The following is a 23,881-nucleotide window of genomic DNA, read 5'->3' as shown; positions in this document are numbered from 1 at the left end:
GATTTTCACCCAGCAAAAGCACACAAATGTACTCCAACCACGTGTCTGTCCAAAGTGAAAAAGGGAAGAGAACCTCCCCATATGTAATGGGGGTGACGGGTAGTGGGAAACAAAGTTACTTGTAAAAAAAAGGTATATTTGTGTACGGTTTTCAAAATGCACTTCATAGTTCCCCATGATCATTCCTGGGATTGTTTCTAAATTTCTTAATAGCAGACGGCAGTTTACTCCACGTTTAGGAGTAAACCATCCGGAGTTGACACCTGAATCCTTGCTTTAGTGAATAGAAGCTTATATTTGTCCCTTAGGCCTTATCTCTCTGAGCTGCACATACATTACGCGCGGTAGCTGAACATGCCAAAGTCAGCTGTGAGGCACTACACACATAGTTACGTTGTTTCTCTTCACATGTTGCAATGGTATCACAGAACCAGTAGAGGGGTATTCTGTATCGAATGAGGATTCCAGGATGAAAGGGCCATATGTCGGTGTCAAAAAATACAGTGTATTGTGGAGCAGGAAAAAACAAACATCAAATCGGAGACAGCGAAAGAATTTTGAAAGACATGCAAATTTCATCCAAGTGGTTCAAGTCCTAAGTAAGAGGCAAGAGAACCAACATTTACATAGTTCTGCAAATAAAAGAACACGTAATTAACTATATGTGACAGATTCATAATTAAATATAACTGAATGTAAAACCGAACCCCTGAGTCGCAAGAAAAGGTGCAAATTTGACCATGACCAGAATTGTGCAAACTGTGTCCTCGATGGCGCATCAAAGGTTCGCCTGCATGCAATTCTTGAAGCTCTGTTCAGATTTACAGTAAATCCAGATTTATGTTAAATCCAAGATGAGGCGTTAAGGAGCTGCGAGTAAGGGGTTGAAGAGGCCAAGGTAAAAGTTATATAACAACTATAAAGAGTTCAGTGACCTGGTGGTAACTTGAGGGGTTATACTTCACAGGATAGTAGAAAAAAGCCATTGTCGGTCATACAAATACAGTCCTCACAAGTGAAGTACATAAGTGGTATATATTAAAGCTTAAACTTTGTTTTTCCTTCCAGATTGTCTTGTGCTTGTGCTCTGTTAAGCGTGAGCTATCTGTGAGCAGGGGCAGGATAAAGAAACACCCCACTGAATGTGGAGTACATCTCGTCAGAGTCTGTGTTGGCCAACTTGCCCCCAGTGATGACAACATTTACTTCATCCCCCGCGTTGAGATGAAGGACCAGGTGAAAGCTTCCCGGGCCGCTGCATGTGTGCTTCCCAGAGTTCGGCTTGTGGTATTCCAGCAGCTCTCTCCGATAGCCAGAGGTGTGCATCTGTGCAATGCTCACGTTGGAGACCGACAAGACCGCTTCAACATACCGGTCTCTTTCGGGAGCAAGGACTGACGTGATGAGGTAGCGGCCTTCAAAAGGAGTGGTGAAGATGCCTGGAGGAAACAGAAGAACCAGATTACTCAAGCTTGGGCAAATACATCTCATCTGCAAATCCTAGCGTTCTAAAACTTTGAAATGCAAAAGCATGGCTGGACATAAAAAAACAATGGGTTAAGTTACAGTGTTCTACAAAGGGCATTTGTGTCTGATTTTTTGCACGGATGAGGTACTTTGGTTATTACAGAAGAGACCACATATGCCGCTGTGGCCCTTTCTGTGATCTAGATCACAACACTGCACATTTTGCGCAGACATATAACAAAGAGGAGGTCTTTCATTTCCATCAGACTGTGGCCTACCAATTGAGTGAACCCTGTGCGCCTGAGCAGTATTACGGGCGCAGAGGCAAGAAAGCGGTTGGGAGGTGCACAGATTTAGCGCCACATATGAAGCAGCACAGTTAGAGCTCCACCCACCCTTCCCTGAGGGTCCCCACAGGCAATAGCAATCAAATGCTACTCCCACCTGTGGAGCAATACGCGCTCCCCCTTGAAAAAGAGAATGGCTCACTGCCGGCAGGGAAAGGCTGGTCAACAGCTTCAAACAGCCAGTCCACTTTTGACCAATGCACTGCTTTCAGTGGAGACAAGCGTATGTGTCTGCCCTGGGAAGCTCACATTTTCCATAATCAGGAACACAGCAAGGGCCAACCAGGAACAGAGCACCTGATCTGTTATTTGGGCCCTGGTAGCAAACATTACAACATGCTTCTCTGTATTTTTGTTCCTTCTAAACGTAAGAAACACAAAGCCATTCTTCTCCACATGCTCCTCATTTGTTCAAAACCCTGCATGTTATAGGATTTTTTTAGGTGTCACAATAAAAAAACTCATGGCTATAACAGAACCACGTGAACTAAGAGCACCAGATGAGCCGTGATACAAGCGCTCGTGTCAAATGTCCACTAGCGATCACCAAAACTCAATTTCTAGCCACTTTTCATGAATGGTTTACAATACCCCCTTTTAGATCCAAAGAAATGCCATATTTTCTTAATGATTTTTGCTGCATTAGCGGCATTGAACTTGCTTATATTTTAAATTGAACTTCACAGTAGTTTGTCTGTATGTTTAAACCTGCAGAGTGAAACTACTGGTCAGTATAATCTATAATTTCATATTCCAAGCAAACTCGCCTTGACTGCTCCTCTACCCGATCACCCTTGCTGATATCTGAACAAGCAAAGTATTTTTACAGTGTTTAGCATTGTTGATGTAGCCTGTATCTGTAACTAGTAATAGATTTCAGCAGCGTCTTAAAGGCGTTCCCCCACTTTGTATGTGTGCTGTACAACAATGCGGTACACATGCAACGTGGGGAAAACGAGGAGAAAGGAAACCATTTCTTTTTGTTACGCCTGCCTCGAACAGGTGCAAGATTTTGGCGCACATCTTTGTCTACAGTTCTTTGTAGATAGGGATTGATGACAAAACATAAGAGAGCTTGCAGTGGAACACCCATGCACCACCCATGGAATGCCCCCTTGACGCAAAGTACTTTGTTACAATCCAAAGTAAATCCCACCACAACACTTTACATCGGGTTTGTGTTGAAAAATGGGATGCAAACCCGATGCAAAGTGTTTGCAGTTCCATTACATGTAGGCCCAGGTTTACAATGTAGTCTAAGACCGTTTTCCCAGCACATCAATGCTTCTGCCCCAAATGTCTTCTGGTAACTAATCCTAATGGAAGAGGATGTAGTCAAACAAAAATACTGAAAATTGCAAATTAACGAGGCTTTTCCAAAGGCAATACTTAGCAGAACGTCAGCACCTTCTGTCCACATCCTTGGAGATGAATAAAGAGAGAGAGGACTTGGGGGAGGGGAAAGGGACTCCCTATCTAGTTGAGACAGTGGCTGATTGTGGGGGTCTGGGGGAAGGAAGCCTCCATGCAAAGACTTACAGAAAACATGTTTGTCAAGTGACAATTTTGGTAAGCTGCTTTAGCTTCTTGTGCTCATATTATACAACTGAACATCAGAGCTTCATTCAACATGTTTTTGTCTCTTTTGCTAACCAAAATAAGAGTCTACAGAGAACAAAATGCTCATTGAACTAACATTCTTAGATAATGAATTAAGAACCTAAGGGCAGTCATACGTTTTTTAATCAAAACAGTTAGCAGAGCCAAGATTTTACAGCCAGCAATATTCTCAGTCTGGTATTTAATGAGAATTTCCCATACTGTGCTGCTACTGGATTAAGAGGACGCATTTTTTTCAATGTGGACATGTATAGGAAATAGAGTAACAGGAGTGTGCAAAGCTGCAATGAAGGCATTTTCCTCATCAAATGGGTTTGTATGGAGGCTGTCACAAATTTTCAAGATATGTTCTCCCACCCTGATCTGGAAACTCAGTAAATGTCCCTAAGACCCTCATTTCGAGAAATGAGGTGAATTTCAGTTTGTGCACAAACTGGAATTTGTGCACAAATGGGAAGTCCAGTTGCGTGTTCATTTATACACAAGGAAAACACCATAGGATGTAATTAGCGCATGAGGAAATTGCCACAAGTAATCATTGCCCCACACTCACAAATTTACCCAGACACATTTCGCAAGGAGAAAACTGCCAAATAATCTACGTGAAAATGGTTAGAAAATGTGCAAAGCACACAGTAATTGGTGCAAACAAAAATTATACCATATGTTATGCCTCATTCTGGCCTGCAGAACTCAGAATAGTTGGTATTTAGCATTCATCCCCCAATGTAACATATTTAGTGTATGCTTTAATTAACACTCATCCACTCCACAAGTCATAAAGAGGACCTATAGGTAAAGGAAATTCACTAGACATGTGATCATGTTTTTTTGTTCGTGTGATAGTCCAATTTGAAGTTGAGTAAGTCAAATCTCCACAGAGACCATGTGTTATGTGTTTCTTTTGGAAAGAGGCGTATAGGTCATTAGGTCAGTGCGAGAGGATATCTGTCAAAAGGACTTATAGGAAATACAATGCTGGGTGCGAGGGAATGGACATTTAAAATGGAATAACATGAAAAGAAAAAAAATTGAGCGCTAGAATAGTTATTCAATGTCAGTGTTTAATAGCTATTGATTTACGGTCTATTGCCTCATAAACTTAGTCGACATTCAAAACCCAGCTCTATGCCCAAGTTTTCTTTAACTGGGCAAGCTTACCCTTCCATCACTGCTCGCCCCACGAGGCATCCATACCTATACTCTCATAACGGGCTAACTGCCTTATATTAAACATACTCAAGATAGGTGGAGAAATTGTTCCAGTTATTCAACAGAGATGCAGTGGTTTATCTAGACCTTATAAATGCGATATTGACCTGAGTGTGTGTTAGAATTCCTATACCCACCCTAAACCCTAAAAATTCCCTCACAATCCCAAAAACCCATACCTACCCTTAACCCTAAAATTACTCTTGCCAGCCAAAATCCCATACCCGCCCTAAAATATACTTTGCTACCCAAACACCAATACCCACCTTAAACCCTAAAAAATACCAGTGCCATGCAAATACCCATACCCACCCTGAAAATACCCTTGCCACCCAAAAATCCATACCAAGCCCTAAAATAACCCTTGCCACCCAAAGACCCCATGCCCACCCTAAAACCACCCTTGCCACCCAAAAAACCCTACCCAACCTAAATCTTAAAATAACCCTTGCCACTCAGTCAATCACTTTTATTCAATTAATAAAAATCAAAAAAAGACACAAAATACGAATAATCACAGCAAATACAATACAACAGTACATCCACTTGGAAAAGTGAGGAATAAATATAAATAACATATCAAGGTTAAAATGAACGTATCTCATGAGTTCAATAAAACATTTTAAAACTTCCGTTTGGCAGTTAGCTTAAAAATTAAGAAGGCACCAGCGCAGCTAGCGTAATTAAATTGTAATAGGTCTAAGCCGTGAATTAAAACGCTTCTTATTAATGCAAACACCCGCGACTAGGAAACTTGCTACATGAAATGTTACACGTGCACTCGATAAAAGTTGTAAAAACAGGAGCGCTGGCCTAACCTGTAAGAAGCCCGCCTCCCGCAAAATAGGTAACCAATATTTTTTCCTGATCTGTGCATAGTGTTGACAAAACATGGTAAAATGTAGTGTATCCTGTGTGGAAAAGTGATCACAATCACATGGACTTGCGTTTTCTGGAGTGTCCCAAGTAGGATAAGAACCGAACATAAAATGTATCAAATTAAAACAGAATCTGGTTAAGAGAAACCGATGAAACGGTCTAGTCACTAGAACAAGATAGGGTTCAGGACCCGGAACAGTTATAAGTGCGTAATTCCTTCTGACAAACGGTTTTTCCATCTCTGTCTCCTCCCGCTCTGCCATGAACAGATTTACCAATGCGGATTTAATCTCCATAATATCCTCTTTTTTAATGCGTTCTGGGAAATGAAAGAACTCAGGTCGCCCCGCATTCGTGAGCATCAATTTGACATAAACCAGCCATGGGATTCTGTGGTCTCTGTCCATGGCAAGGCAGTCTTTAAGAATCGAATGGTTTAAGAAGATTTCCTGATTAAGCCAGGTTTTTAACCAACAAATTACAGGTGCGGATTTTAATAAATCTGTTACAAACCCCATGCCCAGCTCTGAGTGTATTGTAAAGATGGGAGTGGACTGGGTAACGGAAAGCAGGGATCTTAGAAATTTGTTCTCCACCTTCAGGATGATATCAGGGTTTGTATACCCCCAAATGGCAGAACCGTAGGTGGCTATGGCCAGACATTTGGCTTTATATACTTTAAGGATAGCCTCCATTGGTCGTGCCCCCGTCCTTTTAGCAAAGCTCAACAGGGCTGCAGCCGATCTTGCTACTGCGTTGCTTTTTGACTTATATTGGGGTCCCCACGTTCCTCTATCGTCAAAGACGACCCCCAGGTAGGTGAAGATTGGAACCCTCTTTACTTCTTTGCCTGTGCAAAAAAATGTTTTTGTTTTCTTTTTCCTACTGGCCGGTCCAACGATCATGACCTGAGATTTTTGGGTATTAATTTTAAGGTCCAATGAAGTCGCCGAAGGAGGCCAATAGTCTGTTGAGGCCACACCTGAGCGTGCCAAAAGAATGGCGTCGTCCGCGTACAGGAGGACCGGAATCTTGGTCTCCCCTGCACGCGGAACGTCCACCGTTGAGTCGGCCAGGGCTGGCTCAAGAGCATTTATATATAATGTAAAGAGGAGGGGGGCAATGATACACCCTTGCCGCACCCCCCTCTCCGACTTGAAATAACTGGTGCACCTCCCCTCCCGAGTGACTCTGAGGTCAGTAAGCCACAATGAAGGTCAGCTAAAAAACTAACCAGCGGGGGGTCAATACCCATGTCCAAAAAGACCCTCCACAGCCTCGACCTATTGACCAGGTTGAATGCTGGGGAGAGGTCCATAAAGGCCATATACAAAGACCCCTCCCTCGCGGTCATATATTTGCTGATAAGCAATTGAAGGTTTAAGCATTGATCCAATGTGCTCCTTTTCGCCCTGAAGCCATACTGGGCATTAGACAGGGTTCCTCTACCTTCTAGCCATGTTGTCAATCTACCTAAAATGACTCTGCCCAAGATTTTAACGGCAGAGTCTATTAGGGAAATAGGCCTATAACAGGCAGGATCACCCCTTTGGCCTTTTTTAAAAATAGGTATAATGGTGGACTTTGCCCAAGACGCAGGAAAGTTGTTATCTCTTGAGGCATTAAAAACATTGGTCAATATCCTTGCCCAAAATTTCGGGGCACACTTATATAGGTCTGCAGGAACCCCGTCCGGGCCTGGGGCCTTATTTTTTAGTGTCTCATTTATTGCTTTTTCCACGTCTTCCTCCCCGAAGGCCAAAACTGGCGCAACATGGTGGAAAGATAAAGTCTCCTGTGTAGGCCCATGGGTTGACTGGCTGTAAATGCTTCCAAAGTGGGCAAGCGACTGCTCATCTGGAATAGTACATTCCACACCCTGGTTCTCCACCCCAGAGAAATAGGGCTGATTAATGACCGCCCAAAATTTGGAACTGTCCCGCAAGACTTCTTCTGATTGCAGGTCAGTCCAGGCCTCTTCCTTAATCTGAGATTTACGACCCTGAATGGCCTGTTTGTATTGTTTCCTGAGGGTTGCTATATGTGCTCTATTTCTGGGTGTTTCCTTCAATGCTTTTAAAAGAGCAGAGTGTGCCTTGGTGCAGTTTGAATCAAACCATCTTTTTTTTTTTTGCAGAGTTTTATATAGCGTGAACTAGAACCGAACCGAATCAGTTATCAGAGCGCTTTACATAGCACCAGTTACGTTACATGAGGACACACTTTCATTTTAGGCACGGGGAGATTAAGTGATTTGCCCAGAATCACAGGGGGTTTTCTGGCGTCGTTACCGACACTCGAACCCAGATTCCGAGGTCGAGCGCCTTAGCCGTTTGGTTTTAGCCATCAGATCAATATTCACTTGTTGGCATATAGTATTAAATGCCTCAACTATCCTGGTGTTGGGGCCAACATGGTCTAGGCAAATGCCCACCCCCACTTCAACCTTGGCCAAGACATCTTGTAAACAAGCATTTACAATGCAACGGTTTCGCCTTCGGAAAAGTTAGAGCTTTTGGTATTGTATATGACAAACTTTTTATTTGTGTTGGTTTTGAAAACAGATAAATAAATAGCATTGCCAATAGCTTACTCTGTCGCAAATGCGAGACGTATTGCATTTGCACACACACACCCACACAAGAGCCCCCCCCCACACACCACACAAGAGCCCCCCACACACCACACAAGAGCCCCCCCACACCACACAAGAGCCCCCCCACACCACACAAGAGCCCCCCCACACCACACAAGAGCCCCCCCACACCACACAAGAGCCCCCCCACACCACACAAGAGCCCCCCCACACGCAAGAGCCCCCCAAGCACCACGCAAGAGCACCACGCAAGAGCCCCACGCATACACCCACACGCAAAGAGCCCCCCCCACACACACGCAAAGAGCCCCCCCACACACACGCAAAGAGCCCCCCCACATACACGCAAAGAGCCCCCCACATACACGCAAAGAGCCCCCCACATACACCCACACGCAAAGAGCCCCCCCACACACGCAAAGAGCCCCCCCCACACACACACGCAAAGAGCCCCCCCCACATACACGCAAAGAGCCCCCCACATACACGCAAAGAGCCCCCACATACACGCAAAGAGCCCCCCACATACACGCAAAGAGCCCCACACAGAGGTCAGGGGTGGCACAGAAGCAGAGTTTCACCAGCTGAGGCTCGCATGAAGCCTCTAGCACAGCCTCAGAAACTGGAATGTTTGAAATACCTGTTGATAGCTAATAAAGGTGCCATCAGGGTATGCCATTGCGAAGGAGGGAAGCTGCAATTGCGTTTGCACACTGGCCTCTGATACCTCTGTGCGTGTCTGAGAATCTGTACAGAAGGGGCAAATAGGTGCTCCAGTTGTGCAATTATGCAAGAAATCGTCAGAAGCATGGCATGATCTTGCATAAAGCCAGTGACGCAAGATAATCGACACACAGGAAATGACAATAATAAGCAGTTACATATGCAAAAGAAGGGCAAATGAGAGATCACACAAAAAAGATAAGACACCAGTAGCAGAGGGTGCTCACGTTGCTGATATGCACACAGGAAAATATGGACAGCGAGGGTGATTTGCTTACACGCAGTATGTGCCCGTATCGGTCAGAAAGGAATACACAGTGCTCGTGGTAACCAAGCACAAAAGAGAGCAGAATATACTGCTCACATGCAGAGATGCACACATGACAACACAAGAAAGAAGGGAAGGGTGCTACTACGCAGCCATGTACACAGGAGAGAGAAATGCATATAGGGCTCTTGCAGTGTAATGCACATAGGAGATACAAAAACATGACATGGTTCTTACATGAGACAAAACAGAAATGCAGGATACAATTTCATATTTATCCATTGAGCGGGTACAAAGAGGAAACTGCTCACTTTACTCTTCAGTTCGTCCTCCATAGAGAAATACACAAACCGAATGCAGGCATTGACCGGCGCGTCAATGAGGCAAACAATATCCAGTCTGACTTGATATTGAGAGGACACCATGCCGATGAAGATCTGACCATTTAGTGCCATTCGGGAATCCTCATGTGCCTCTCCAATGGCATCTGGGGATATTTTCAAAGACCAGCAACGTCATATGGAGACTTTTCAGGAACAAGCACCTACGAGGACACAGGGGGCGGGAGAGGACACGGACGGCGGGAGGGGGCGGGAGAGGGCGGGAGAGGACAAGGACGGCGGGAGGGGGCGGGAGTGGACACGGACGGCGGGAGGGGGTGGGAGTGGACACGGACGGCGGGAGGGGGCGGGAGAGGACACGGACGGCGGGAAACGTGCACTGGACAGCGAGGGGGGGCGGAAAGGCACACGGAGGGGGCGGGAATGGACAGACTTTCAGTGAAAGGGGAGGGAACGGGAAAAAACGTAACTCCGCCCTGGGAAAAAATCTCGGGAACGCCCCCGAATCTGGTCCGGCCTTGACGGACAGATCTCTGTTCCAATGGCTAGCCTCCATTTATGGAGCTAGCCAATGGGACAGGGGGGCGTATTCCAGAGTCCTTACTGAAATCAAGAGATTTCTCTGGAGGCGGAGCTAAGAGCTCCGCCCTCCAGCGAAACCTAAAAAGTGACCGGGGTCACTTTAGCCCATTTCAATCTCCTGCCCTGATCTTTTGGTAACAGGTCCGTTGTACATGATGCCTGTCTTTAAAGTCCAATAACCCCCCTGGGGCAACCTCTAATATCACGGGGTTATGGTCACTCAAAAACCCATACTCACCCAAAACATAAAAAATACCATTGCCACCCAAAAACACATGCCCACCCTAAACCCTAACATTTCCCTTGCCACCCAAAAATCCATAAGCACCCTAAACCCTAAATTTACCCTTGCGGCCCCAAAAACCCATACCCACCCTAAACCCTAAAAATACCCTTGCCACCCAAAAATCCATACCTATCCTAAACTCTAAAAATACTCCTGCCACCTAAACACCCACCCTAAACCCCAAAAATACTTTTACCATCTAAAAACCCACACCTACCCTTAACCCTAAAAATACCTTTGCCACCCAAATACCACACCCACCCTAAACCCTAAAATTACCCTTGTCACCCAAAAACCCATTGCAACCTCAACCCTTAAAAATACCCTTGCCACAATATATAATACGCGTAATACTTACCTTTAATACTCACCAAAATACTTAGATTTAAATGTAATTTTTTAACAAAGCATGTAAAAACATGCTTTGTAAATACGTTGTCGTTGTTCAGCCTTCGTTGTAAAGGCTGTTTCCCATGCACAATATAACAAATGTAACATATAAGAGCAAAACCACAATAACAGAAGGAGGGAACAACATCAATAAAACAAATGCAGGCTGTGTAGATGGGAACCTACATACTTAGCTACAATTTCAATGGTGATCTTGAAATTTCCTTGAGCTGTTGTCCTTCCATCCATTTCTCTCTTTGATGCATATCTTCATAACCGGGAATTAATGCATATTCTTTCATTTGGCATGTCTTCGCCGCCACAGATGTACACAAGTATTGTGGTTGCATAGTCTTGTTTGCTGGATGTGTGGCAGAAGTACCCATGGCTTTATCATCAAGCGAGTCAAAATATTGTTCTAGTTCTTCAAGTTCCTACTATTCCCTGATCTCACTGTCCACTGAGATCAGCATACTGATAGGTTCCAACAGTCCACACGTAGTGTCCTCTCTCCCTAGGCACAGTCTCACGGCAAAGGTTGTCACATGAATCAATGCCGTTTCTTGTGAATAGTCAGCTGATATTAGTATCTTTCTGGTATACAAAGGGCTGACATTCTTTTTTGCCAGTGAAATGACCATTCTCACTTGTTGATGTCTCACAAAACATACACTGTTTGGCCTGGGGAGAATAGACTTCTGAGTATATTGAGGTCTGACCCTGTGGGAGAACAGCCATAACAACGCGGGGATTACCCCGCACTGCCATTACAACACGGGGATTACAACGAAAGTCATTACGACTTTCGCTGGAGGGCGCTGTTGGATAGGGAATAGTTTAATTTTCTATCCAACACCTTCCCTACTGTCAACGTGGGCTGGAGTTGGAATAGAAAATTAAACTATTCCACTATCCAGCGCCCTCCAGCGAAAGTCGTTGTAACGACTTTCGTTGTAATCCCTGCGTTGTAATGGCATGCGGGGTAAAAGCCCGCGTTGTATTGACATACAACCGACCCTGTGTGGTCTGTGAAATACCAGTCGAGATCTAAGTCATGCTTCAGCAATTTATGAATAAATAACGACAGGGGCTGCATTGTATCAGTTTCTTCTATTACCTCAGAAATCCTCATAAAGTGAATATTGTCCCATCTACTTCTGTCTTCCAGGACTGGGAGGTTTTGATACACGTTCAAAAGCTCTTATTCCCAGCTGTGGCCTGTATTAAGACATGCCAATTGGTTCCCATTGCATCTAATCTCTTTTATGATGCACCCAGTCTGACTTGAAATACATCACTCTCTGACCTGATCGCTCTGGCTGTGTTGTATTTATTGTACTTTCTTTGACTAAACTAATTGCAGTGTTTATTTTTGAAAGCGCCTTCGCCAGCATTTTCAAGATTGCTTCAGCCATTTGGGCGTTGAACTGATCTTCTGAAAATAGCAAGTGATATTAGGGTTTCAGTGTTGATATAAGTATGTGCAGTCCTATTTCATGTCTTCAGATGGTCAGTCAAGGATGCCTTCACTGGTTAAAATGTGGTTGCGTAGATTTCAGGATGAGGGTCACAACCAGTGGCAGCTGGCACGGAACGGGGGTGGGAGGTCGGGAGAGTGGGGTGGACAAAATATATATATTTTTAAATTACCTCCCAGCGTCGCAGCATCCTCCGTCTATTCTCTATCATTGCTGAAGAATCCGAAAGAACACAGGCTCCTCTCAGCCAATCACAACGCTGCAATGCAGCATTGGGATTGGTCTGAGCCCCGTGGATGGGCGCTCAGATGGGGACTGGGCACCTGGGCATGTTCTCCAGCAGGCTGTGCAATGCAGCCTTGTGTGCAACATGCAAAGTTTGTATGAAGCTTTGGCTGGGCCAAGACGGCAGGCCAAGCAGTCATGGGCATTTTGTGTGTTCACAGTCCACTGCTCCTTCCTGGACCATCAGCCCCGCCCCGCCCGGCCTTAACCCAGCCCCGCAGGAACGAAAAATAATATTTTATTTTTCTCTTTTCCACTGCTCTGAGAGCAGTGGGGCGACGCTCCTCTGCCTTAGCGGAGGAGCCGCCCCAGGTCACAACAGTGTCTCAATTGCAGCAGTTAAACCTTACATTCAATTACCAGTGTGTCACGGAATAAGGCAGACTGCAGAAAGACAAGCAGCAAGTGTGCATGTCTGAGCCTGTCGTATTAGCACGTTAAAGACAAGACCATAGTCTTTTTCAATGCTTGTTGTTTAAGATGGGATTTGCGTCTCTATTCCAACAGCTTTCTGAGCCAGGAAATTCAAACAATTTGTTGTTGCAGCAGCCGCAAGAGTGCGGTATATTACTAAATGAAAAATAGTGCAGAGTTTTGTCAAGGAAGTGAAGAGAATGATTGAAGGAGGTAGCGTTTGAGTCATCTTGAAATAATTATCACTGACAGTGGCTGAAATGTATTGTGCGACTAGAAAAGGTTATATAGTTACTTTAAGTATTTTGATTCTTTTTCACAACCAGCTGCATCCTCCTCTACACTCAAAGAGTAGAGCAACTCAGGAATTCAAAGAGTCTTGTTCAACAACAAGAGCTTATTTCTTAAACAATTTACCAAATTAATAGACACCTTGATTGGGAGTTATGAAGCCCAGCAAGTCAAGGGAAGTGTGCCGGAGCTATAAGAGGGCTCTGATAAAAATGAATCAAGGTAACATGTGGAATTGTACGTGTTGGAAATGACCATCTTTATACATGGTATTCTCCTAGATTTATGTCCTCACTACCCTATTTTTGCTAAACCTGTTGTTGCGGCATTAGGACTCTGCACACTTCACTCCTGCTAACCAGTGGTAAAGTGCTTGTGCTCTCCCTTCCAAACAAGGTAAAATTGGTATACCCCCGATTGGTACATTTAATGTACTTATAAGTCCCTGATATATTGTACTACGTGTATCTGCAAATTAAATGCTACTAGTGGGCTGCAGCACTCATTGTGCCACCCCCTAAAGTAGCACTGTAAAACATGTCTCAGGCATGCCCTTGCAGCCTGTGTGAGCAGTTTTAAAACTTTCATTTCCATCTAGCAAAATAAACCTTTTGTCAGCCTTAAACCTTGCTTTTTAATACTTATAAGTCACCTGTAATGTAGGCCCTAAATTCTTATAGGTCAGGGTGCAAAGTATGTAAAAGGTAGCATATGTGTACTTTATCCTTGCAGTGGAAAGCCTCCAAAGACGTTCTTCACTGTGGCATGGCTAGCCTCCCATAGACTAACATTTGCCTTATTACTTTAACTAAATGATACATTCAGTATGGGAGCAGATGAAAAAATACATCTCACTTATTTTAATTGTAATTTAAAATCCGCTTTGTCAGTAAAGTCTCATTTTAAATTATTATTTTGTAAATGGCACTTTTAGAAAGTTGGTATTTTTCTGCCTAAACCAAATATGCCTTTCTGCCAGTGTCCAGGGTCACATGACTATTGATGACTCTCTCCTGTGGTGTGAGGTGTATTCCTTCAAGGCAGCAGACAAAAGTGCCTCGGGTGTGGGAAGGGTGTTCCTCTCCTGCGAAGGATGGCCTGGGGGTTTGTACCCAGCACCTTCATGAGCTGCAAAGAGTAGGCTGAGGGCTCTATCCAGTGCCTTTTTAACTTCCGAATATGCATACCCTGTCACTAGCAACTGCTGCTCACACCAGTGTCTGCTTTCCTTCCCTTTGTTTCATTAGACAGACTGGAGCCAACTCTAGGGGTAAGGGAAGAACTTACTAGTACCAGTTTTATGCTTAGACAAAGGGGTGTCTCCAACCAACATGCAGGCACTGGGTACAAAAATGGCACAATCAGAACCTGAAATGGGAGCACCCCTGGACCTAAGAAGATTCAGAACAAAGACTGCCATGCTCTCTGAAGAAGGAAAATTGGACCTCCTTGACTTGAACCCAGGACTCCAGAAGTGACACCAAGGATCAGTTGGCTCACCTCAAGTTTTACTTACAGGGACACAACAAGCTTATAGAGGCCTCGTGGCTTTCCAGTTGACGACACCCAACTATGCCTGACCCCCTCTGTTGGCCTCTGTGGGAGTGAGTCCTGACCCCCAGGTGCAACCCTCAAGGTCCTGAACCCTTGACTGGAGTCAGAGTGTACTTCTCCCTCCTTAAGTGAATATCTGACCAGGTCAGGCACTGTGCAGCACAGAGCGATGCAGGGCCTCACATCGCAGCACCTCACAGCTCCTGATCAGCTGCTTCACCGGATCCGACGCAGCACAAAACTAAAAACCTAAGTAAGCTGATGTTACAACTTAGCTGTGTTTACATGTGAAAGATGGGACTATGATTGGGGTAAAATCCATTGGTACCATTTATTTATACGCTAAAATCAGTTTGCTCCAATTTTTTTATAAAAGTGAATTATGGAAAGAAAGTTTTCTGTAAAAACAACAATGCCTAGTTCATACACAAAAAAAATGTGTGAGGAAAAGATGTGTCATATATACACCATGCATTGCTTTCATAGTGGCATTTTTTTATTAAAAACCTTTAATAATTCAAATTGGATTAAAATCTATTCTCTCTATTTCTACATAAGCAACGGGCAAAAAATAGCGCAAAACTGATTTGCCCCCTTTTTGTGAGCCAGTAAGGAATTATCTTAACTTGAGGCCACGAGTCTGTCCTTTGCTGATCGTGGAACATAAAAAGAGAAAAACGTGCCTCACTAGATTTATTACCTGTAGGTAATGAAAACCGTTGGTTCTAAAACTTTTAGACGTAAAACATCACTCTTGCAGGGCATTTGAGTTGTTTTGAAACCTTAATTTTAGGTTCAGAGGTCACAGCCTTAGTTTATAATGCACTTTAAGTTACACCAAATGTCTGTTTGAAGTTTCCAGGGCCAGCTGTTTTGCTGCTCCATGGCATGTGCTGTCCTGCTCGAGGTAAGGTTTTCAGCCAAATGCTAAAGCACAGACAATAAGTGTTACCTGTACTGAAAGTACCTTTAAGCGCATAGGTGCGAATGAGGTGCAATGTCTTTGTTTTCCAAACAAACAAATATCCGCAGCTTAAGTTTCCAACTAGCCTTTGTCTCTGTAAAGGGTGCCCGGATACTGCTGAGGAATTAGGAGGTATATTATCAAGCCCTTTATCGCCACGTTGGCGGCACTTTTCTGCCGCCAATGCGGCGATATTTTAATCACACTATTAACAAGCGGCAGCTAACGGGCCTTAGCTTGAGTGTTTGGGAGATAGCGGGCGTTTTTTTTTTTTATCTCTAAGCATGTCAATGATATATATCGCTAATGACATGCAAAGTAGGAGTTCCTGACTTAAATTGCATTGAAACAGTCGCAAACACAACTTCCCTCTATTATCAATGCCCGCGAAGCGATAAGAAAACTCGTACTTATCGCTGGAATTTAACACCTGAAAAAAACTTGACTTAATCATCTTGTCAATGGGAGGTGGATTGTTAGGTTAAGTACACACTTGCCTATTAGAAAGCTTTTCATTAGCGCAGTTGTTTTATCGCTGGAATTCTCACGCTATTGCTGGTTTTAACGCTATCGCTGGATTACCTATCGCCTTTGCGATACGCGTTGATAATACAGCGCTATCACGGCGAAAAAATCCAGCGATAGCCAGCGATAAAAAAAACAGCACTAAGCGCGCTTTGCGATAATTATCGCAAATCGTTCATAATATGCCCCCATGTCTTACCAAGGACCCTGAAACCGTCCTGATCCCCTTCACTGTTTGGATCATGGTAATTCAGGCCCAGATTTACAAACAATTTGCGTCCGGTTTGCATTACTTTTTTTAACATAAAGCAGAGGCCAAGTGTTATGGGTTGAAAGCCGAAGTAACACAAAGCAGCTCAATGCAATTCTTTGTGTTACTTTGCATCAAGTGGGCATTCCATGGGTGGTGCATAGGTGTTTCCGTTCTTACAGTCATGGGTTTGGCGCAAATCCCTACTTACAAAGAATTATAGACAGGGATTTGTTCCAGAATCCCGCATGTCTTCGAGGCAGACGTACAGAGGAGAAATGTTTTTTTTAAAAAATGTTTTCATCTCTCTATGTTTTTCCCACATTGCATAGGTGCTGCTTTGTACAACTCCCATACAAAGTGGAAAAACCTTAAAGCATAGTTTTTGTACTGGAAGGGACCCCATCAAGCTTGAAACCTATGCCTCCCATAATTCAACCACCCTTGCATTATGGCGTAGGGGTGTCTCTGTGGTGGCGCATGGCATCAAGAAGTGCACAAGCACATGGAGAGAGCTGAAGTGCACCAAATATTAGTTGATATGGCGCAGTTCTGGGCTGCCCTCGTCACATGCAGCGCAGCGCAGCCAGCTTAATAGGCAAAGTCCCAACACCTCATCACCATGCCCCATGAGCCACTTCCCTCCCCCAAGACCATCCGGTTTTGGGGGGCTGCAGTCAGCAGGCTACCACTAACCAGTCTCCATATTTAAGGTGGGCTCTTTCGGGGCAGGCACCTGAGCAATTGGGGGCTTGCCTGGTACCGATCAGTCACCTGGCGGGAGTTCAGTGTTAGGGGATCACAGGGTGAGGACTACCAATGAGGAGATATAGGGCCGGCTGGTCAGTAGTCCAGTTGCTATTTGGCCAATCAGGTGGGCGGTCATCATAGGTTGCTCATCCACTGGCATTCCTGGATCACCCGTACGCCAACCCAATTTTGTCTTGCCTACATGTGCAAAATAAACTTACAGCAAGTTTCCTCCAAGAAAAATCTAGTTTCCTGGTCTTTTGTTTGGGTCCCTCATTTCATGTGTCACTTGCATGCTAGGGTCTGCAGTTGGCTTTGGGGGGTATCAACGCTATGCTCACTCCTTTCACGCAAGACAGCACAGAAACTGGGCCTAAATGTTTAGACCTGGGGACATTGGGACTTGTAATTTCATGAGGATGCTTCAATGATACAATCTATAAGGGAGGCTACATGGGGGAGCTAATTAATGTGAAGGAGAAATATTGGACACAATTTGATGGTTAAGTCTAGAATAATCCGGGGTCGAGGTTAAACTGGTCACATATTATAGGAGTCGAGGGTGACAGGAAAAAGCTTCAGATCTGTGAACTACGGCTGCCTGGCAGAGTTGCAGCAGGTGCATGAAGTACTTGAAAAATACGTGAAAAGCCTCCTGCAATATTTAGTGCCATCATTTTGCCTTTTCACAAATCCAAACCTATTTTTTGATAGAGCAGTTAACAGCTGCCAACCCTTACCCACACAATTTAGTTATCAATATGCTCCGGCTGTCAATTGTAATCAGGAGGGATGATTTCATGGAATGAATGTTTGCACTGTATTTCTAGGCTCAATTTTCATCCTTTTGGTGCTACTAATCAATATATACATCACCATCTTTCCTGCCACACGACACCATGACATCATGAAGATGCGATGTTCAGCACCCTATCTTGCCACTATTTAGAATCTTCTTAAAACTGAAGACCAAGCCGTTTATAAAAATGTCAAATGTGTCTGCAGTTAACTTGTGATGTAGACAGCAGCTGTAGAGGGTGACGAAAAACAATGGGGCAGATTTATGTCGGACTTGCGCCACGTTTACGCCGCCGTTGCGTCACGCAACGGCGCGGAAACGTGGCGCATCCCTGCGACCTATTTACAACGTGACGCATCTAGGCAGATGCGTCACGTTGTAAAGCCCTGCGCCACATGAAACCTGCGTCAGGTTTCATGTGGGCGTTCTGTCGCAGGGTGGGCGTTCCCTCATAGGAAAGCCCCGTAAAACTGACGCAGTGAAATCTACAAGATTTCACTGAGTCAGTTTTACGACGCTGCTGGGTCAAATCCTTACGCCTGCTTTAAGCAGGCGTAAGGAGTGACGCACCACGTTATGTATGGGTGGCCTCTGTACATTGCAGGAGTTGCGTCACACTTGCGACGCTACTCCAGCAATGCGCCGCCCGTACGCCACAAGATGCGTCACGCATCTGCCCTTCCTTGCACCATGGTGCCGCAAGGAGGGAATTGCGTGACGCATCAGTTCTGGCGCATCCCTGCTGATTTGCAGAGATGCGCCAGAACTCATAAATCTGCCCCAATATATTTTTCAACAAACCTCGTTAAAGACCAGACAATTTCTCGCTCCCCTGGCAACACAAAACTAGTTGAACCAGTCAATGATAAGCTTGAGGGGGATTTTGTATCTCAGTGACGTTTCTGCCAGTAATCTTTGTTGCCATGGCCCGAGACAATCTGTCTTTTGGAAAGGCCGAGACCCGCACACACACATAGGAACACCCATCAGAGGAACAGTATTAGTCTAGAATCCAGCTGTTCTACACTTGTGACACCCTGCAGGTCCCTGTCCTCGCCACAGTGGAACTTTCTTTTCCAGGCAATGTCCTGCAGGGGAGCAGCCACGGAGGTGTGCTAAGTATTATCTTTCATGGACCATCACCTCACTTCCTGGATTCCGAATGGCCCTCAAGAACTGGCTGTTTGAATAAGCTTCCAGAGCCTGCAAGCGCATGGATACCTTATTGGGTGATTAGCTGCGCTTTATAATTCCTGATTGTTTGATTGGAAGCTCCTCTTCTCCATTCACTCCAATTCCAGACTAACTCATCTACACAGAATATTCTGGCCTAGGCAGCCATCAGTCAAACCAATCCATTTGCCGGGCCAATTACATTTCTTTTGTGCACACTAAAAGTAAGGCCCTCCTCATGAACTTCCCAAAGCCATTCACCTGTTACTAAGAAATACAAACCTGGACTATGCCTCATTTAACACTGCCATCTAAAAGGTAATTTAGAATATACACACAGAGCATTCCACTCACTCCAGTGACGTAGTCACTGCATTCAACAGAGCACTCACTTAGTATTAAGGGACACCTACATTAATGACACATACAGATGACTGCACTGGTATGAATACCTCACATAGGAGGCAAGCCTCCAAATTCGAGGAGGCGTGGGTAGCCGTATTTGATGGACTCAGACATCCGTAAACAATATCCGTTGTGAAAGCAGCGATCACAAACAGTTCTCTTTATACCCCTTGGAGGTCAGAGCACATGACTAGTGGGGTATACAGATGCAAGTTGGAGTACAGCTCATCACGCTCACAGACTTACGTGTGAAGGCACATTGATGATCCCAGTCTGTTAAAGAGTAAACGAGTTTTTGACAAGCTCCATCCGGGATCAGAGGAGTTTTTTTCCTTTTGGAAATCTATCTGAACAAGGGCTGTCATTAGTCCACTTTTTTTTCTGAAGAAGACCCTACTTGATATAACTACAAACACAGGGTCGAAACATCGACGGGAAACTATCTCATGTCCAGGCTCACTATAGCTAATAATTTATGGAAATAGCATAAGCTAGAGTGAAAGACTGGAAGAGGACAGAGAATTTATCTTCTTGTCTTGTTTGTTTTTGAAACTTAAAGGTCACTCATTTCACTTTGTCAGAACAGTCACCTATTAAATTGTCTGCATATTTATTGTTGTGTTTTTTCGTAAGACATCTCGTATCTATTTTCTGTGCAAAGGGCTTAAAAAGGTAAACAGAAAAATCTGAACAAATTAAATAATAAATTGATATATTTTTGATAAATTGTTGTCGGTGAGGTACATTCATGATTGTTTAGTACTATTCAATAGGGATCTTGAAGGAATATTATGGTTCTAAAATAGCAGCCCGTGGTGCTTACCCAATCCAGAAGAGTGAGCAGGGACTGGGAACTCATTCCAAAGGTGGTAGCCACGTTTATATTTTTCTGATACAACCTTGATTTTCCAGGTCGCAGATTCACAAGGCTTTTACCCTAGCATGTGTAACTTGCGTGCAAAAAAAGTGGCAACCACAGAGCTAAAAACCAGGTACTAATTTACAAAGTCAGGATCTGCACATTTTTATTTGTGCAGATATGGTTTGCGCCTGTACAAAATCTTAATAGTTTGAGCATGTTGCAGTCAAAAGCGACACAAGGGGACAGAGAAGTTTTTGTTCCCAAGTGAGAGATGGCAAGTCATAAACACATCTGTTGCTATCCACATACATTTTCAGTTCCAAATAAACACTTCAATGCACACATAAACTCAATGATCAAGACATAACTGATGCAGAATGCTTGATTTGAAGTACCCTGTTGTGTAAGAGGCTGAAGTTTAATGAAAATTTCACATGAAAATGTTTCATGTCAGAAAATAAGAAAAGACGAATGTGAAATTCCGCATTTGACCTAAACTGGTTTATATTCACCATTGTCTAGGTACAGTATGCATAGGGTAGGTCAAAAAGTCGTATACCAGAACATTTCTAAATATCATAAATTTCCTGCCATGTGCCGCAGGATTTTTTGATTTAGAAAAGTTGTAAAACTCAGCTCTCTGCAGGTCCAGGTATAAATTTTCACTTCTTCTGTAAAGTAGCGCCTTAGCCCTTGTGTATATCAGAAGGTATTAGAGTGCCCCAGTCAAACACGACTGCATACTTTTATTTAAAAGTTTATGCATGTCACCTCGCCTGTAGCACTAATTTCAAGGAGCAGTATGAAAAGGTTGATAAAAACATGCCCCAATTCACAGGTTTTTTTTAAAAGTATTTTTTCATTGATGGCCACCATTTCCTTTTGAATGTATGCGTCTATATAGGGGTGCATTACTATGACAAATTCATGTTTTAAAGAGTGGTTCTATCTAGCCATTCTTAAATATTTGAAAGACCTTTATAATATATAAGAAAGAAGTAATGTTACCTGTATCGGGGTTATAATGATCTCCATCGTTCACTAATACTTTGTTGAAACGGATAACTCCCACTTCTGCAGGGAAAGGCTTCTGGGTGAGACCAGCAGAAAAAGACACTTGAGAAGCGAAAACCCCGGCTTCTAAAACAACAAAAAGAAGACAATTCCTGTCAAAAGAATGCATCTGTGTGACTGTTTCTCATAAGCAAAAAGTTGTGTTTAAGCCAAGTGGAAGAGGCACTCATTACCTATAATTTTGCTTACTTAGGCTATTTCTATGTAATGTGGCGACAATTCAGGTACGTTATGGGTACAACACTCCAACATTGATCAAGTAAAGAAAGCTTCAAAAAGCTTTGATTTTATGGAAGGAAGGATCGATCTGAGTTCCTCTCTCACCTCTTCATTACAGCTGTTTTAAGAAACATGTTACCCCTCAAATTTTATTGAACCATTGTATTGCTTGGAATCCATACTGCCAAAAAGCTCAAGTTCTTCAGTTGGTAGGTGTAGCCCAAGATTTTGCTTGTTGATTGGATCAGGGATAAAAAAGCTTGGTGAGTTGTGTGCCGATCAGCGGATCTTTCTTGTTCTTTCCACTTTCATTAAACCTGGCCTTCTTTAATAATTTACTGAAATTATCTTAGTGTTGGAGGTTATGCTGGCTGTTAAATTTTCCTTATTAGTGATACTGTGATTGCCTTAAAGCATGTTCACATTGTACATTATATATTTTATTTAGTTTGGGTGTTTTAAGCAGGTTGGAAACCACTATGTAGCTGATTCTAACCACTTAGGAGTTCTGCTATGGTAAATTTGAAGTTAGCACAGATGGTAACAAGGGTATTTCCAGGAAAATGGCAAGGTGTGGGCATTGAAAAGGTGGTGAAAAAGAAAAAAATGTCTTGAGTTGTGGTGACCAACAACATTCAATATTGTTTTTTTATTTTACACTTAGGGCCCGATTCCGATGCGGTTTGGAAGGCCTCCTAACGGCATTGCTCCGTCCAATTCGGATCGAGAACGTGTCTTTCCGGCCGAATCGGAAAGGTTTCCGACTGACCGAGAATGATGCAAGTTGGGCTTTAGGAATATCCCAATCCGAACCCAACGGCATTCGGAATGACCGAGCCATACGGAGCAGAAGCGTACATCTCTATGGGCCGTGTTTCGGAGCGACTGATTATGATGCTGGATTCGGACACCCTTTCCGAATCGTGCCATCTGACTCGAATTGGCAGTCATAATTAGATTTTGGGGGCCCTTAGCGGGCCACCCAGCACCTGGAACCTTCCCAATCGGGCCCGTGGGGGTACCCAAGGGTCACCCCTTACCAGCCATGCACAGTGTAGCAGGCACCAGGGGGTGCCTGCCACAGGGTGTCCCATTTTCCCCAGCCACCTCTTTCTTCAATGGGAGCCAATGGGAGCATTCGCTCGGAACATAGGCTCCCATTTAAGTCAACAGGAGTCCAACCAAATAGTATCTGGAAGCATCCAGATACATTGTAATCGGTCGGACTCTCCCGATCCAAGTCAGTCAGAAACCATTCCCAAACCGATTCGGTCAGGAAGATTTCCAAACCGCATTGGAATCAGGCTCAAAATTGTGAAATTCAAAAAATCATAAAACTCCTATATTATCATACACAGCAATATTCACTATGCTGAAACAAAATTAAGGGCCTGATTTTAAGATTGAAGGACGGCACTCCATTGTTCACGTGGGAACAGACATTACCTCTGCCACCCTGATGATGCAGTATCGTCTCTCAAATTTAGAGATGAACACCAGCCAGGCATTCATCTCTGCGCTTTCAAGGAAACTGCTGTCACTAGGATTACTTTCAAGTTACAAAATGATTGGCGGGTGTCCACCGTCCATTTTGGAAACCTTCTGGTTCGTCCGTCTCTAAATGAGGTAGGCAGACCGAGACCTTGGCGATTACAACAGAGTACCCTAACTCTAAATCTGGCCTTAAATGTCCAACTGCATTTCTGCTACATTTTTGTCAGCAGTAAATTTAAGTAATAGGATTACCTGTAGAATTGTACAATTTCAATAAATTCCTTAAAATATGCAAGTTAAAGGAAAAAAAACTTACTAAGCACAGACTTGCATATTTTTGGGAATCCATGTGAATCAGGCAATTTTGCCCAGCACATAAAAAGCATGGTGTTAGTTGCTTCTATTTCCTTTTGTCCATCTGAATGGTGACATCACAAGTTGGAAAAACATTATGCAAAAAGAAGTAACAAAAAGCATACGCTTTCCCTTGGTTGTTCTGTTCTAGACTAGTGTTATTGAATGCCTCATTATTAGCTCAGCTTTGAGATTGGAGCTCAGAACACGAAGTTAAACGTCTGATGAAGGTAACGGATATTGACAGTTCTCGTTCTCTGCATTTTTTTAAAATTAATT

General features: G+C 43.8%; 1 protein-coding gene across 1 annotated transcript in view; it reads right to left on the bottom strand.

The window, feature by feature from the left end:
* Positions 1–485: 485 nt before the first annotated feature.
* The window catches only part of EMILIN2 (elastin microfibril interfacer 2), a 278,099-nt gene continuing 254,703 nt past the window's right edge, over positions 486–23,881 (bottom strand). The window contains exons 7-8 of the mRNA XM_078687463.1: positions 21,470–21,601; positions 486–1,439 (exon numbers count right to left, since the gene is read on the bottom strand). Coding sequence (XP_078543589.1) covers positions 1,102–1,439; positions 21,470–21,601 — 470 coding nt within the window. The 3' untranslated portion in view covers positions 486–1,101. The remainder of the gene's footprint in view (positions 1,440–21,469; positions 21,602–23,881) is intronic.

Source organism: Lissotriton helveticus, chromosome 4_1 (genome assembly GCF_964261635.1).
Source record: "Lissotriton helveticus chromosome 4_1, aLisHel1.1, whole genome shotgun sequence".
In the NCBI taxonomy this organism is placed as follows: Eukaryota; Metazoa; Chordata; class Amphibia; order Caudata; family Salamandridae; genus Lissotriton; species Lissotriton helveticus.
Note: the sequence above shows the minus strand (reverse complement) of the source record. Positions and strands in the feature narration are given on the sequence as shown.